The following is a 17,895-nucleotide window of genomic DNA, read 5'->3' as shown; positions in this document are numbered from 1 at the left end:
TTTCCCATAAGAAAAGCATTGTCCATAAGAGCCCATTGTGTCTTCTGAACGTGAAAACGACTCTAGATGCTGGTGCGATAAGTGAGACCTCCATGAGAGTCTATTATTATTTGTCAATTTACCCATTGGAGAAATATGCAGAAGATCATTGGGAAATTTGAGCTCTGTTTCTAAATTGGTGTCTTGTCTAATTAAAGTTTGAATAAAATGATTATTTTATAAATTTTGAGCAATCTCAATGAATTTTAAGTAATAAATAGGGTCTTCTTCCGTCTGCTTTTACTGTGCATTCTAGTGGTAGTCATTTAGTTGAATCCCGTGTTTATATATAAACAAAAGTTCACCAAGTTTATTACTATTTCGTGGTGAAACATTTTGAATTAAAACTGCGGTTTACATCTTAAATGTCTTTTGTACTATAAATTTTGCCAAAGGCGCAATATAGATTTGTGAAACTGATGTTTGGAAAAATGAGTCCAAAATTATCAGGACCGTCTCAGCAAATTGGGAAAGATTTCGAAACATTATGCAGACTTTGTTTGAAGAAGACAAGTTTAAAAATCGATATTTTTCATGAAGGACTACAGAGGGACATTCCAAGGAAAATACTGAACTGCGTGTCACTCATCGTACGTAATATTTTGAATTATCACAGTGTGCAGTAATTTGAATAATGATGGCGTGACAAGTGAAATTTGTTATGGCCCAAGTTTCGAATGTTTAGTTCAGAATTAATCATGGCACACGGGCATTTTTTACATTGTTCGATTTCTATTTGTGCCTGTGTTACACATACTTTCAGAGTCTAAGTGATTACGTAGCTACTGTGTGTTTTCTGGAGAACGATATCCTTCCACACACACTTATATATTTCTTTCTTTATGAGCAATCATTAGTTTACTGTCATTTTGGATACAGGCTGCTGCTGCCATCTACTTCATGTGTGTACAGGGCACAGAGGTATTGGGGAAATGTGGTCCTACTCCATGTAAATAACAAAATGAATTAACATGGAAATTATTATTGTTTTTGGTAACAGTATGGTATAGTGAAAACACATTTCTTCAAATTTACAGGAGAAACTACGTATGGAACTGAATTTCTGTAGACTTTAGGAAGCTCGTGAAAGTGTTTTCTCCCTTCCTTCAACTTATTCCGCCAGTAAATCATGTATTTTTCGACATTAATGTATTTCCGATGCACGATAGCTCTTGCCACCATTACCGTCGACTACGTGAATCAAATGTTCCATGCGTTCGATTATGTAACCCACGGTAGTTTTACAAGATGATGTGTGAGCGTTTTTTTTTTCCAATTTAATTTTCTATGTTTGCCTAACCTCACCTTTTGTGAATGGTTTGTGGATCAATTTTCGCTTAAAAACCTTCTGTGAATAGTTTGTGTGGCATTTTTCGGTTAATAAGTTTGAAAACACTGCATATCAGCTGACGATAGACAACGTGAGTCAAGATTGTGTGGAATGAAAGCGAATTAGCAACGAACAATAAATGGTAAATATGCGATATCGTCCGGACGGATTTCTTCAAATTTACAGGAGAAAGTACTTACTGAAATGAGTTTCTTTAGCATTCTGGACGTTCTTGGAGGTATTTTCTTTCACGGAAAGTAAAAACTTCGTAGTTTAATGCTGCCGAACAAGAATTAATCACTTTTTACGTAAGAAATTGGCATTGCCTGCCACATTATGCTGTTGTTTCCATTGTGTGCGTGCAGATGGCGAGAGTGTTGAAAGTCACGCGATCTCTGCAGTGTTTCCAAACGTGCCTTCTTTTTACGAAAATTTCTATTTTTGCCGCACTTTCTTTTTTCGATGAATTTAGGGGTGAAATGAGTGCTAATGGAACCTAACCTAACCTTGTGTGAATGGTTTGTGGGGCTAGCCGTGGACGGTTTTTGGGGCTAACGTGCATGGTTTGTGGAGGTAAACATGAAAAAAAAAATCGAAATAGTTTGTAATTTTCCGTCATGAAGGTTTGAAACACTGCTTGGGCACTGAAAATCAACAAAACACAAGCTGGCGCATCATGACGCGCGATGATCCATTACGAGTGCACGCCATATTGTCTATTACAGGAGCGGAACAAGTAAGACGAATAATCAATCGTAATATGAAAAGTTGACAGTATTTTATGGAAAAAGGCATAACTTCACCTTAAAGATTGTTCCGCAAGGCAAAATAGGTAAGTACCAGTGGTAAAATTAAGGAAATAAATGAGTTAAAGGTGTCCGGCCGTTATCGCATATTTACCCAACAAATACTTGTAATGTGAAAAATTACTTTTTTTTTTCAGTGAAAAAAGGAAAATCCCACGTTCAAAAATGTTCCACTATGCATAACAGGTAAGTACAAATGTAAATAATTATGAAATAAACGAGTGAAATGTGTTTTCACTATACCATACTGTTACCATTGTTTTTAATGACATTAAGCTTGAGATGTTTGTGAATGCACATAATTTGCACATTTTACCAATAAAAGTTACTAGCATCTGTAGCCTATGTTTTTCACAGACAAATGAAGTAAAAATTTGCTACATTTTTAAAGAATCGCACACGTAATACACTTTTGGGTAACCGTTCTGATTGTTTTATGATATTTTCAAATTGTCCTAGCAGATAGACTAATTATCGTAGAATTTTGGCAATCATTGTCACACAAAATTTGAACCTTCCTTAAAGTAATGATCACCATTTAGATTTCAAAAAAATGTTATTTATGTTGGAGAAAAGCCCCTAAAATTACCTTTTGCAAACATGCGGGCTTTCCATGGACAATGCATTCTCCATTGATAGATGCGACAGTAATTATCGTGGACTAGTGAGAATGAATGCAGAAGTAAATTGGAATCTTTCTGAAACTCATAAGCACATTTTTCATTTTGAAACAATGCAATTTATGGGCTAAAATAAGATGTTTGAGGTACCTTGTGCAAAACTCCCCATTTCGCATGCATGACTCCCTTATTGCACAATGTGACTACAACCTTGTGTTCTGAGGTCACCAGAAATGCTTTCATTGTTGTGGACTAAGGTCTTAGGTTAGGATTGTTAGGTTTAGTTCTCTTAGCATAAGTAATGCATTTACAGTGTATTTGTGCTAAGAGAAACAAACCTAACAGACCTAACTGGTAACTGTTCATTATATCGGAGACACATTTAAATCGAATATTTTGTGTTTCGCATGGTTCGTGCTTATCAATTATGTATTGCGGAACATAGTTCAAGGTGCCATTATGCTTTTTACACGAAAACACATACACATACAGAGTGATTTTTTTTATTCCTTTCTTTGCTTCTGGAACACACAATGTGGCGGACACATCTTGACTCACGTTGTGGGTATGCAGTGTGTCAACCTTCTTCACCGAAAAATACCTACTATCGTGTTTGTCACCGGTGGAAATTATACATTATGCACGGGTAGCTGATGGATAGCCCCATGAACCATTGACGGATAGCCCCATGAACCATTCACGAATAGCTCCACGAACCATTATGCATGGTAGTTGATGGATAGCCCCACGAACCATTTCCATAAGGTTAGGTTAGGTTTGGTTGGGTTATGCAAGCATAGTAAAAAAAAAAAAAAAAAAAAAAAGGAGTGAAACAGACAGTGGGTTACGTCATCGGTTACTGGAAGCATGTCAATTGTGCGTCGGTGGGATATTAGTCTTGAAAAATATATGATTTGCCAGTCTAATAGATTCCACGATGAAAGAAAATACCTCCACGAACGTTACAAAGCTTGGAGAAACTCATTTATGTAAGTAGTTTCTTCTGTAAAAATGAAGAAATGTGTCTCCAATATAACGATCTGTTACCGACCTAACCTAACAATGTAGGCATTCTTCGTCTGACATCAGAATGCAAAGTTGCCATCACATTGAGCGATAAGTAAACGAACCGAATGGCTGTTGGCAAGTACAGAATTATATAGAAGTACATGGAAGTGAAAACAGTGTGAAGGAAACACACAGTAAGTAATCGCTAAAACTCCGCTGTGTGTGTTAACAGACGTAAAGCGAAATTGAACCATGAAAAAAATGCATAAGTAGCTTGAAATCGCAATAAAACAAATGGAATTTGAGCCCCATAAAGTACTTCATAATTCAATGATATCAGTTCAGTATGAATATTTTAATCCAATCTCATGGCTAGAACGTTAAATTTGTGTGTTAGGTTTAGTACTCATAGCATTATTAAGTTGTTAACATTTTTCAATGAGTTCCTACATAATTATATTTCTAGAAGATATTTCTGAATGTGTGCAGTGTGTGTGTAGATATTATAGAAACCCCACTGCTTTGTACAGACAGTGAATTTTGTCCTAAAACCCCGTAAGTTGCAAGTGGTGCGTGCTTCTGACCTGAAAGTTCAAGCGTCGTGAGTTGCAGGTGAACGTATTCAGACGTCACATCCAGGAGTTTATCCAGAACTTCCATCTGGGGAATGTAAACCATTTTTAGTAGGTATAAGGGCAAATGCAATATAAAGATTGCCATAAATTGGGCTTTGCGAACAATTGGATGGCTATTTCTTCAGGAGAAGGATAAATACAATCAACACTCGGTAGCTAACGTAGACAAGTGTACAGGAATATAAGAAATGACATGTGAATATTTATAAATAACTTAACACCACTGTTTTACAGTCTTGTGCAAAATAACTTGGGAAATGGCAATATACAGTGTGCGGCACTAGCCCAGTTCCGATTAGTATACAAAGTGTACATGTGGAACTGCAAGCTGTCCTGTGAAACATGTTATCCCATACGCAAATGTGTCTTCAGGTTAGTGGTGACCAATTTCAACATCTATTGTAAACAGTAAGTACATGTTTAATTATTATTTCCAATGTACTGTACATGTTGTATACTGATTGGAACGGGGCTAGTTTTTCGTGCTGCACCCTATATTATGTTTAAATCTGTTAATCTGATGTACCAGAATTAAATTATTTAATTTGAACTGACCTCTGGGTGGATCAAGGTGTAATCACTCTCTGCCACCTTCATAGTTCCAGGTTCAAATCCAAGCTGGGTATAGGTGTTCTTAATAAGTATTCCTTACTCCATTTGACATAATCATCATTCACCTTCATCATCACAATTAGCCTAAAAACGTAGAAAAGCGGTGCAACTTGTCCCGACAGATTGCTTTATATAAAGGAAGTTAATAGCGACTGGGCCTACAGTTTAAAGTGAGATCACTTTAAACTAGGTCCCGTCCTGATTAGCCTCACTGTGCATAAAGTGGACTTATAGCAACAACTCAACGTACCAGAGTCCCCTTGATTACAAGGCAACATTACCACTATGCCATCGGGATGTGTGCTTTACCTTAGGCATGCATGCACGTGCGTGTGTGTGTGTGTGCATATCAATTTGTTTACTGGATCAATAATCCCTATTTAATGATAAGAAAAAAGATTAAAACTACACCAAGATATGTAGGCAATATGTATGTAGGAAAACCTTTTTTTAAAAAAGATTCAATCCCTTTATTATTATTATTTTTTTTGTTGTTTCAAGTCAAACTGTGATGAAGGCATGGATGTATCATTGTGGTTATCCTATCATTCACTTCATTCATTCTCATTGTCGTGATTTAGCTAAGAGATTGAGAAGTGACATAAAGTAATGCATTGAGCAAAAGGAGAGACGTGTTGAGCCCTTAGCAATGAAACAAAACTAGGTAAATGAATCCTTGTTTATCCCAAATACCAATTTTGAAAGTTGTTACAAAACGTTCCAGCTTCTATTCGTGGTCTGAGTCAAGTTATAGTGATAACCTCGTGTTGGTTATATTTTCACCATTATCACCATCACTTGTGAAACAAAATATAAACATGCATAGCTGCCTCGGTAGGCAAGCATATTGGGTGAGCGACTAGTAATTTATTCACCGAAAGTTCTGAGTGTTGCATCGGGGTTTCTTATTGAATTCCTTTCATCAAATAAGAAAAATTAGAAACACCTGTGTCTATGCACTGATGTCAGCCTTAATTTTCAACCTCCTTGGTGTAGTAGTTAGCACAGTTCGCTACGATGCCTGGGGTCCTGGGTTTGAATCCCATCCTCAGCATTGGTGTTGTTCATTATATCATCACTCATCCTCGTCTTCACGATTAGTCTTCTAGCCTTTCATGCAGTGCACAATATACATTCATGTTAAACACTCTCTAAAACATATTCTATAATTGTAATGTATTGCTCGTAGACAGTAGCATAACAATATATCACGAGGCCCTGTGCGCAATTAGAATGCAAGGCCCCATCTGTTCTTTAAATTTGAAATCTCAATGTGAAGTGGTGCAAAATCTCCAGGGACACGTCAGCAATTTATCATACTTAAATAATGATAATATTAGTAAATTACTGAAAAAAATTATTATTAATAATTTCATTCACCCTATAGATATCTTTCTGTTTTCCGGGAGCTGAAGTTTGAAGCTGTAGGATAGGCCCATCCCCAGATGTCGGGCCATAGGGGCCATGCCCTCTCTCCTGGGTCAATTCATATGAAGTGGTACAACATGGTTGCTTGACCATTTTTAAAAAGTATATTTTTTGTGTGGTGTGAACCTCATATGTTGACAGTTCAGAACCACTGTTATTTTATATTTACTATCACCGATTTGAAGATGGAGGGCAATTTTTTATCATGGCACGCGTCATTTTCTCCATTCGTAAGCATCAGCGGCAACTTTTTTTCTCAGCTCTGGTAAGTCCTAGGACAATGAGACAAAATATGTGATGTTAAGCACATTATAGTCTACAATTATATTTGCGTATAATATCCTCAATATTATTCCTTTATAATACGTACATAAGTCAAAATTGTGTATCCTAATCGCTCAAAATGTCATTTTTGGACATTTTATTTAGGGGGAAGGCAGTTTGTTTAACACTTGAATTTTTTTTGTGGAAGTTCCTGTGTACCTATAGAGTGTATCAAAATTATTTGAAGTTGGGACTTTAATCCTTTTTTTTCTACAGGGTCATAAACATGTACTTTTTGTTAAAAAAAAAAACAAGATCAGGGTTAAATATCTGGTGGGGAGTTGTTTAAAAATCTGAAATTTGCACACAATACAACTCCACAGTTGTAGTGGATGGACGTGCTTGAATAGAGCTCCGCGCTTTCACCCCTCAGCTAGCCTGGCATTCTATTCTCCACCGCTGTACGTTGCCACATCTTCCGCCAGGTCAATAGCTTCACCGTGTGGAAGAAATAGGCAAAAGTATGGAAGCATTCCAGCAACGGCTTGATGAGTTGCTAAACAACCATGGATCGGTGCAAGAAGATGCTTACCTCCGCAAGTCACTCCTGAACCTCAGAGAAGAGTTTGTGGAATTTGAGAGATCGACGAGCGACTCCATGACAGTGCTGCGGCGAGACCTAGACAGCATGGACAAGCAGATACAGAAGAACACCATTGAAATAGATGACCTAGCACAGTACTCTAGGAGGAACTGCATTTTGCTGCATGGGGTCCCCGAAACCACCAACGGAGACATGGACAGCATCGTGCTCCAGACTTTTTTCACTTGCAGCACATCAAGCTCGAGCACGTTGACCGGTGCCACAGGCTTGGCCCTCCGAAAAGATCGTCTGCGGAAGTCTTGAGATCGGGAAAACGTCCCATCATAGTGAAATTTGTAAGCTACCGCTCCAGGAACAAGGTTTGGTAGTCAAAGAATATGCTAAAGAACTTGTCCCTATTAATTACAGAGTTGCTAACCCCCTACAGACAGAGGGTTTTGCAGGTGGCAAAGGATCGCATATAGGGACACGCAATGCCTGGAGCCAAGACGGGTGCATTTTCCCATCTCACGGAAGTCGTCGCTACCTCATATCTTCCCCCGAGGATCTTGACGTTCTCCTTTGAGATGGTGGTGCAACGCGAACTGAGTATGAAGTGTAATGAAGAGCATATGTGACTCTTGTCGTTATGATACGCTGTGTATGAATAATTGTGTGTGTGATGTGTTCAAATCATGTGGGTTTTTTGTCCGGGTTCTTGTTTATGTTATCATTTTTTAATGTGCGTTTGTGTGTCATTCCCTGATGCTTTCCTCCATGCTATTCTGCTTGACAGGGTAAGTAATAATTCTAAATTTAATTTTGGTATGCTAATGTTTCTTCTCCCATCTTGTTTCTGTTCGTTAAACCTCAATTCTAAAAATGGCTAATCTGGCAACAACGCATCTGTGTGACAGTGGACGAAATTCTGAAGAGGGTCGTCGCTCTGTTAATTGCCCTGGCACTCCGCTCCCCGCGGTCAGCACAGCCGAAATTCTCGGAAACGAGCTGAAGAGTTGTCCGAACTCACTGTTGGTGTCACATGTGAATGCACAGAGCATCAAAGCGCACCTCGATAGCTTCAAAGTTATTTTCTCCCCCCCTGAATCTCCACTGCATTCTTGTATCTTGTGGCTTAATCCCCTCACACCCTCCAGCATGGTCTCCTTGAGAGGCTACAACGTCTTCCGAAATGACAGGTTGGGGGAAACGAGGTGGCGGGGTGATAGCACTGATAAGGGAGGATATTAACGCGGTGGTTGTGGCTAAATCTGACGGTAACTATGCACGAATGACAGAATATCTTTTCCTGGAACTTACCATCAACAAACAGAAGCTACTGCTGGCTGTTGCGTACCGTCCACCTGGAACGTGCTTTGTAAATGATGAAGAGGAACTGGCTAAACTCATTCCCATGTACTCGCATGTATTATTACTGGGCGATCTGAACTTTCATTTAGAAACTGACAAACCTGAAGTAAATAAATTCCGTGCTGCTATCTCTTCTTACAATCTAAATATTTTGAAGCTCGATCCTACCTTCCACATGGCCACCTCGCATTCTTGGCTAGACGTAATCTTAACAGGAGACTGGTCTCGAATCACCAAACATGGACAAACAAGCGCCTGCGGTCTCTCGTTCCATGACCTTATTTACGTTGCTTACTCGCTCAATGTTCCGAAATCCAAGCCAAACATAATTGAATACCGCGATTTAAAGAAAATTAACCTCGCTTCACTAAACGAAGATGCTACAAGAACCCCATGGAATTCAATATACAGCTTCACTAATATTAACGATAAGCTTAATGAATTAAATAGTCTAATCTTACACCTTTTTCGACAAACATGCTCCACTAAACAAAAAATGCGTCATGCAGCCTGCTTCCCCCTGGATGACCGACAGCATTCTCGCACTTATGGCAGAGCGCGATTCGGCTCACCGCAGGTTTAAATCTGACAACCGCCTCAAATCTCCAAATACTTTAAATAGTTTTAATAACTACCGCGTGTTGAGAAATCGATGTAATCAGGCCATGCGCAACACAAAGAGGAGGCTTTCTTATGAATTATTAAATATGCAAGGCAACCCCCGAATGCTATGGAATCATTTAAGGAAACTAGGGCTAGGAGTGAAACGTAACGTAGATCCCACTCGTGTTTCGTCCCTTTATGAATTAAATACATATTTCTCTCTCTAATTCAATGAATAACGATGCTAAAAATGTTACTATTAGAACTATAGCAAACCACAAAACAGAAATGATAGAGTTTAGTTTTAACCCAGTGTATGAGTTCCAAGTTGCAACCGCAATCAGTCGGATCAAATCTGGTTCTGAAGGAGCCGACAACCTCCCATTGCGACTAATAAAGATGATTTTACCTCATGTATTGCCATACATCACTGACATTTTTAATCTTTCTCTCCGCTATGGTATTTCTCCAGATAAGTGGAAAATTGCACACGTTCTTCCTCTCGCCAAGACTGACCCCGCCACTTCCATTGACAATTTCCGACCTATCAGTATTCTTCCCACGCTATCGAAAGCATTAGAATGCATTGCTCACGACCAAATCAGCCGACATACAAATGAAGTTCTGTTTCAGTCGGGATTTAGACCTAATCACAGCACTAGCACCGCCATGACTCACATAACCGACGACGTCAGACAAGCTATGGACTGCAGACAGGCGACAGTTTTAGTTTTATTGGACTACACAAAAGCATTGCAGTCACTCGACCATGATATTCTCAATTCCAAGCTAAAATATTTTTTTACATTTCACCACCTCTGCAACCGGCTGGGTCAAATCCTACTTAACTGGACGTAAACAAAGGGTGGTTTATGATGGCAAGTGCTCGGCGCTATCTGAGATCACTTGTGGCGTTCCGCAAGGAAGCATACTCGGCCCTTTATTATTTTCTTTATACATTAATGACCTGCCAAATATATTAAAACACTGCCTTTATCACCTGTATGCCGATGACCTTCAGTTGTACTATTCTGCATCCCCAGTAATGTTAAGAGGGAGGTGGAGTTTGGCGAAGGTCGCCGTGAAAAGTGCTTAAATTTAACATGGGCTTTTTTGCATTTTGTTGAATATAACGTTTTAGGACAAAAATTTGCCGGAAAACACGCAGTAGATGTGAACTTACTTTATGAAACTTTGAGTACATGACACATTTATGCAATTTCAGTTCGATAAATGTGCACAAATTCCATTATTTTTTTTCAATTTCCCATAAGGAAATACGTAAATAAGCAAAGAATGGTTATAGGATTTGTGGGTAGCACCAACGAAAATGGCCATTATGATGCATACTAACGTAATGCTCAATCCTTCTATGACTAAGCTAGGGAGGGCTTTTCTTTCAAAAGTCACTTGCACAGCCCAAAATGATTGTTTAAAAATGTCATGTATTATCGACGGCGAAAGATACGGCCGCTTCAGCCGAATTTCATTTATGATAGTTCGCCACTTGGCCACTAGATGTCTCTGTTCGAAAATTGCCCCAGGTTGACGGGAGGTCTAGTTCGCGCGGGTGTTTTAATTCTCTGCACAGCTGGGTTCCGTCCCCTCGTCAGAAGGTCCCGTAGCTGTCACAGCTTGATTTATTGCCTCTTTCCCAGGCAAGAAACCAAGAAAGCAGGAAGGCCATGCGTTTGTGTATGTTTGAGTGTAGAGAAGCAGAGCATATTTACCGTGAATTCGTGGATGCGATTCTTATCTCGATATGACAGTAAAACTACTTGAATGATTCCTCCCCGTGACACAAGGGCTGATATTTTGAAGGAAGTGGAGGTCATTTTGCAAAGTTACAGTCTTCCGTTATATTAAAACTTTTTAATAAAGTTATAATTTGTCCTTCCCAACTTCTCAGGAATACTAGGAATGACAGGAATATTTGTCCACAGTAAAAATACTACGTGATGAAGTTGGAAACAGGTTTCAAGACTTCAGAGGGTGCGAAGGGCAATAATCTTGTTCTGCTCTGCTCCCTTTTCTTTTGATGCTGCGTGTGCAAGTCCTGACTTCGAATGGAACTTATTTAATTGCAATGCAACTCGAATAGGTGGGCTATCCTTGATTTTTCTTATATCTCCCATAGCAGGATCCTCGAATAAGCTATTTTGCTGTAGAAATTTTATTAATTTTGGTTGCACTTGCCTTGGTGAAAAGTTGTTTTCCATAATGAAGATTAATGAAACAGCCGAATGATCAAGAATGACTGACAAAACATTTGTTGTCTGCATTAAGAGTTTCATGCTAACAAAAAACTTATTGCACACTTTTGAGAAGCTTGTTAAAAAAAACAGTGAAATCTGTGCGAAACGAAACTATAATTGCAAACAAACAGTTACAATTGTAACCAATTTATACTCGAAAGTAACATGTAAAATACTATAACCATGAAAAAATATGGGGGGAGGTCTATATAATTTACATATCGATGCTGCAATAATAATCACTGGAATCCCCCCCTCCCTTCGGCCCCCTTGGTTCTGGATTTTAAGGTGTTGGGGTTCTAGATGTGTGGCCCGGATAGTTTTGACATTATCGTTATGCGGCCCTACTCACGAATTGAGTTTGACATTGCTGGTCTATAGGACCTGTTGAGGAGATATATGTGTGTGTGTGTGTGTGTGTGTGTGTGTGTGTGTGTGTGTGTGTGTGTGTGTGTGTGTGTGTGTGTCAGTCATAGAACATCACTACTTCCAAACAAACTTGATGTGGCTCTTACAGAAACATCTGTTTTTTTAGTGGAATGATTACGAAAAGGTTTACACTGGCCTCCCCGATGGTGCAGTGGTAGTGTCGCCGCCTTGTAATCAAGGGGTTCAAGGTTCGATACCCGGTGGAGGCACGTAGTGGTTCGGATTCAACTTTAAACTGTAGGTCCAGTCCCTCTTAGCCTTACTGTGCATAAAGTGGACTTGAAACACTAAATCAATCAACCAACAAAAAGGTTTACTGTTTCTTTGCAAATCTTCAATTAATGTAAAATTTAGTATAAAAACATAATTTTTGCTGACTTTCTAACTTGACAAATTATTACTTCGAATTCTTCATAACACGTATAGTGCTGACCTTGAAGATCATACTATCATTAGTTGGACTGAAATTTCACTTGGGAAGCAATCAATTAACATTGGGAAAAATCACAATAGGAGAAAGCAACTAATGTGATGCAGGAACTGGTCATATGTTTCCACAGGGGATTCCCATCACCACTGAGAGTTTGTCCCCACCCTAGACCGATTAGCCGGCCCCGTGGTGGAGTATTTATCTCCTTTCGCTACGACGCCAGTGGTTCCGGGTTCGAATCCGGTCTGGGCATACGTGTCCTTCGTGAGCGTCTCTTCATCGATTACATCATATCATCATTAGCCAAGAGTGGCAGAAAGGCGAAGTAAAATAAACAAAATCAATCAATCTTGGCCGATTAAAGCTGCTGTGAACTCCAACGATGAGAACTGTGCAAAGGGACTTAATTCAGATCATAACAAAGAAAACTACTTCATCAAAGTGTATGTTCAATATTATACTATTGTTTCCTGACATCTTTGTTACTACTGTACATTTTGTTACATTGTTTTGTCCGTCTTTCTCCTTTTCAGTTTTTCCATATGTTATTACGCATGTCCACGTTTCCCCTTTTTAAATTCCAGGTAGTTTCGCTCCTGCCCATCTCTAATAGGGACTCGAATCGTTAATAGTTGAAATAATAATTGTTACTAATTCTTGCCTTATTATTATCATTATTATTATATATCGATTTTGTATAAAAGAACACCCCCTTAAAAAAAATACTTTCTTTCAACTGATATTCTCTACCTCCTTCTTTACTCTCAATTGATAATTCTAACCTCAACAAGAAAATTCAACATAATTATAGTAGCCACTGTAATCAACCAAATTTATTCAATCAAAACTTCAGCGATGAAGGTTCTGTCTCGGGAGCCTGCCACTCTTCTCGTTCCAAGCAAGAGTCAGCCAGCAAGCAGTGAAATGCGAATTGCTTTGCCAGTGGAGAAATTTTAGCCTCCGAAACCAGAATGAAAAGAAACAGGTGGGTGTCCTTTTCCTGGAAACCTCACTGCGGGAGTCACGCGGAGGAGAGGGGGTGGTGAAGGGAGGAAGGTTCTCTTCCTAGTCCTCTGATATGTCGCTAGGTGTGTCTGTATCGCATCGGGCCAGGAAACTACTTTCATGCCAACCTCCAGGCCACTCTTAAGCGATGGCATTTTCAAGGTTAGTGAAGATATAGAAAGGATTGTTAACTGGTCGCTAGACAATGGCATGTATATTAACCCTAATAAAACACAAGCAATTTTGATTGCTTTCGATAAACTGAAACGTTACGTAGATCTTAACATTCAGCCTTCCATTCTTGTAGATTCGACTCACATTCCATTTAACCAAACTGTTAAAGATCTGGGAATTGTATTAGACGGAAATTTATCATGGTCACATCACACAAGTTCGGCGTGTAGAAAAGCCTTCGCATCTCTGTATTCTATAAGACGCAGGGGCAAGTTCCTCCCCACCTCTATCAATGCCAAACTATGTCAGTCCCTAGTTTTATGCCAATTAGATTATTGTGGCGTAGCATATTCCGGCTTAACAGGTGAGTCAGCTAGACGTCTGCAGAGTGTTCAAAATGCCTGCGTAAGATACATTTTTAATTTAAAATATTGGGACCACCTATCACCTTATTTTCTCAAATTGGGGTGGCTACGTATGCAAGAAAGACGAATGTTGCACACACTGATTTTACATTACAAAGTTCTCAACCTCAAGTCACCTTCCTAACTCCTCTCTCGCTTCCAATTTCTTGACGAATTTCACGATCGCGACACCAGATCACGCAGCTCCTCAGTTCTCTCTATCCCTATCCACAGATCAAACTTCTTTTCCAACTCTTTCTCCGTATCAGCTGTAAGAATCAGTTGCCAGAAAGCACTAGAACAGTAAGCTCCATCGCTTCCTTTAGCAGACGTGTTCGCCACTCTCTTCAGAATTCTCGTTAGATCTTTCCCTGTCAAGCAGACCAAAGGGCATATGCAAGTGCATTAATTCTTAAAATACTTTGTAATTACTTCTATACAATTTTAAATTTTGCGTTCCAATATCATATATATTTTGTATTTTGTGTGTTATATTCAGGACGTTAAGACTTGTGTGTATGAGTATAATGTGAAATTACTTAATGTACTTTGTGTATAATATAATAATGTGTAATTTTATGTGTATGGTTGAGTGGAAGAAAAGGCTTTGTACGGCCTTAACTCCGCCATTTAAAACAAGGCGTTAATAAATAAATAAATAAATGATTAGTAACTTCATTAAAAATGTTGAGTTTGAGATTCAATTGGTTTAAGAGATACAAAACGCGTTAAAAAAAATCAATATTTTGTATTAAAATTCTGCAAACTGTAATTTGGAATGTCAATCAACAACATTACAATCCTGAATTGGATGTGCAATAAATAAAGTATATATATATGAGGGCCTGCTGAACTTAAGGTTCATATATATATATATATATATATATATATATACCTTGTAAATGCATTTTGGATTTTGAGCAACCATACATTGCACTTGTAGGACGTTCCCGCTTCTCCATTGAAGGTTTCAAACTTCTATCACCAAGGGGTGCTGAACTATTGCAAGGAAAATGGCAGCATGTAACCATGCAATGTTATACCTGCCGCAAAATTAGTTTGGTATTGAGAGCTGAACGAACACGCGTCACGATGTTGCCATATCGTGCGGTACAGTATGCAGTGCAGCAGTCTGACGCTGTGTCGAGGAAAACGTGTTATGAGAAGGAACAACAATGATGAAATGTGTTATTGTGTTTCGAGGAAAACGGGATAACAACGATGACAACAACAATGATTAAATGTGTTATTGTTTTCTCTCTTTAGATCCATTTCCCTTAAAACATGAACGAATTAACGAAACGAGCATTGTTTACAGGTTACCTTTTCAATCCATTCTGAAAATATTGAATATATACACTTTCAATATAATCATTTCTTTTCGAAGTCGCCGTTAAAGTCTGCCAATCTTTCAATTATACCGCAACAGAATTGCACAAAGTCCAGTTGGTGGGGTGTCTGACTGGTGGTTTGTGGAACTTTTTCAAATATCCCTAGCAGGACTCCCCGATGGCGTAGTTGTAATGTCGTCACCTTGTAATCAAGGGGTCCCGGGTTCGATACCCGGTGGAGGCACATGGTACAGTGGTTCGGATCCCACTTTAAACTGTAGGTCCAGTCCCGATTAGCCTTCCTGTGCATAAAGTGGACTTAAAACAACAAATCAATCATTCAATCAATCAAATATCCCGAGTGGCTTCGGGGTCGATTCAGCCCAAGCGAGTACCTGGGTTAAACCTGGGGTAAAGGCGGTTGGTGAACCACATCACCACATCACCTCCATAATATGGCCTAGGTCGAGAATGTGTGGAGCTCTACCTCCACATCCCCATATGCCTCCATACTTTACTTTATTTTGCGTCCATTAATTTTTTTGGATGAGAATCCCAGAGATTTTATGACTGTCCTTAAAGATGTTTTCCCACCTTGATAAAGTCCCGAATTTTTCAACCAAATGTGCAGTTTCCCAACAGCGGGATGATCTTTTCTCCTATAATAAGAGTAAGTATGGCGACGATTAGCATCTTGCTGAAAGGTATCTAAATTTGTCACGCGTTTACTGATATTCCTCTTTTTTCCTGGGGTTTCCAGTTTTGAAACCTCACATTTATTTATTTCCATCACATTATATTTTTCTTTCCCTATGTAACAATAGTGTTCTTAGACACGCCAACAGCAGCAGCAGTCCTGTCCAGAACTTTATTTACAGAAATGATTGGACCCCCATTGTTTTTCTCTTGCTCAAATTATTTGCGCTCAGAACAAATTATCTACCGTGTTTGGCCTTTGAGAGGAATTATTCTCCTTTTAGTGAATGGCCTCTTTGGTACATTGTCATCTCGAGTATTGCCTCCTGTGCTTGACATTCTTCACACAAGCACACGACATACTCAAGCAAAACACAGAAAATTATGTACAAGAAAAATAACACACTATATACAACAAAAAATACTCTAAATTCAATAAACACTAAACAAACGGACCGGTTAAAGTATCACAGCAACCCAACAAACAAACAACACGTCCTCTCCCAACAACATGAACACTGCTTGCAGGAAGAATCACCCGATAAGCAGCAACACCGAGATAAACGTTTTCTGTTGCTAGGTAACCAGGGCTCGAGTGAAGCACTGGGAAGATTTTGATTGGCTCGCATGCCAGCAACCCACCCTCCCGCAGTGACGTAGACCCACTTTCTCCACGTGCTTCACAAGCGTCAATACCAAACTAATTTTGCGGCAGGTATAGTGGAGTGCCTGAAGTAGTGTGCCATGATCGAGTTGCTAACCGCAGAAAATGTGCTACAAATTGACATTAATCTGAGACTGAAGGCACTTCATGGGGATGAATGCGTAGACATCAGTACTGTGCGATATTGGGCTGTTCATGCTCATAATGGAAACCCCAGCTGAAGCTCTCTCAGTGTACATGAGAGAATGAAGTGGAAGGTCATGTAATGCAACTGATGGAGGTCATCAAAATCCAAAATGCGTTTAGAAGGTAACAAAAAAAAAAAAAAAATTAGGAAGCTTTACTTTTCACCATGCCCTCATATATATACTTTATTGCAGATCCATTTCAGGATTGTAATGTTGTTGATTGACATTCCAAATTACAGTTTGCAGAATTTTAACACAAAATGTTAATAAGAAATTAAATTAGGAATACCATATTTAATGCAAAATATTGATTTTTTTTAACACATTTTGTATCTCTTAAACCAATTGAATCTCAAACTCAAAATTTTTACTGAAGTTACTTATCATGGAGTACTGTATTGTGTACAAATTTCAGATTTTTAAACAACTGCCTACCAGAGATATTTAACCCTGAACTTGGATTTTTTTAACAAAAAGTACATGTTTATGACCCTGTAGAAAAAAAAGGATTAAATTCTCAAGCTTCAAATAATTTTGATACACTCTATTGGTACACAGGAACTTCCACAAAAAAAAATTAAGTGTTAAACAAACTGCCTTCCCCCTAAATAAAATGTCCAAAAATGACATTTTAAGCGATTAGGATACACAATTTTGACTTATGTACGTATTATAAAGGAATAATATTGAGGATATTATACGCAAATATAATTGTAGCCTATAATGTGCTTAACATCACATATTTTGTCTCTTTGTCCTAGGACTTACCAGAGCTGAGAAAAAAAGTTGCCGCTGATGCTTACAAATGGAGAAAATGACGCGTGCCATGATAAAAAAATGCCCTCCATCTTCAAATCGGTGATAGTAAATATAAAATAACAGTGGTTCTGAACTGTCAACATATGAGGCTCACACCACATAAAAAATATACTTTTTTAAAATTGGTCAAGCAACAATGTTGTATCACTTCATGTGGATATACCCACTACGAAATATTATAATGTGAACATACAGAAACCT

At 38.7% G+C, this 17,895-nt stretch overlaps 1 protein-coding gene across 2 annotated transcripts in view; it reads left to right on the top strand.

The window, feature by feature from the left end:
* The first annotated feature begins 336 nt into the window (after nt 1-336).
* The window catches only part of LOC145991974 (uncharacterized), a 169,928-nt gene continuing 152,369 nt past the window's right edge, over nt 337-17,895 (top strand). For both annotated transcript variants that reach the window (XM_083127967.1, XM_083127966.1), the window contains exon 1: nt 337-629. In XM_083127967.1, coding sequence (XP_082984093.1) covers nt 459-629 — 171 coding nt within the window. In that variant the 5' untranslated portion in view covers nt 337-458. The remainder of the gene's footprint in view (nt 630-17,895) is intronic.

Source organism: Lepisma saccharinum, chromosome 9, assembly GCF_977018435.1.
Source record: "Lepisma saccharinum chromosome 9, izLepSacc3.1, whole genome shotgun sequence".
NCBI lineage: Eukaryota > Metazoa > Arthropoda > Insecta > Zygentoma > Lepismatidae > Lepisma > Lepisma saccharinum.
Note: the sequence above shows the minus strand (reverse complement) of the source record. Positions and strands in the feature narration are given on the sequence as shown.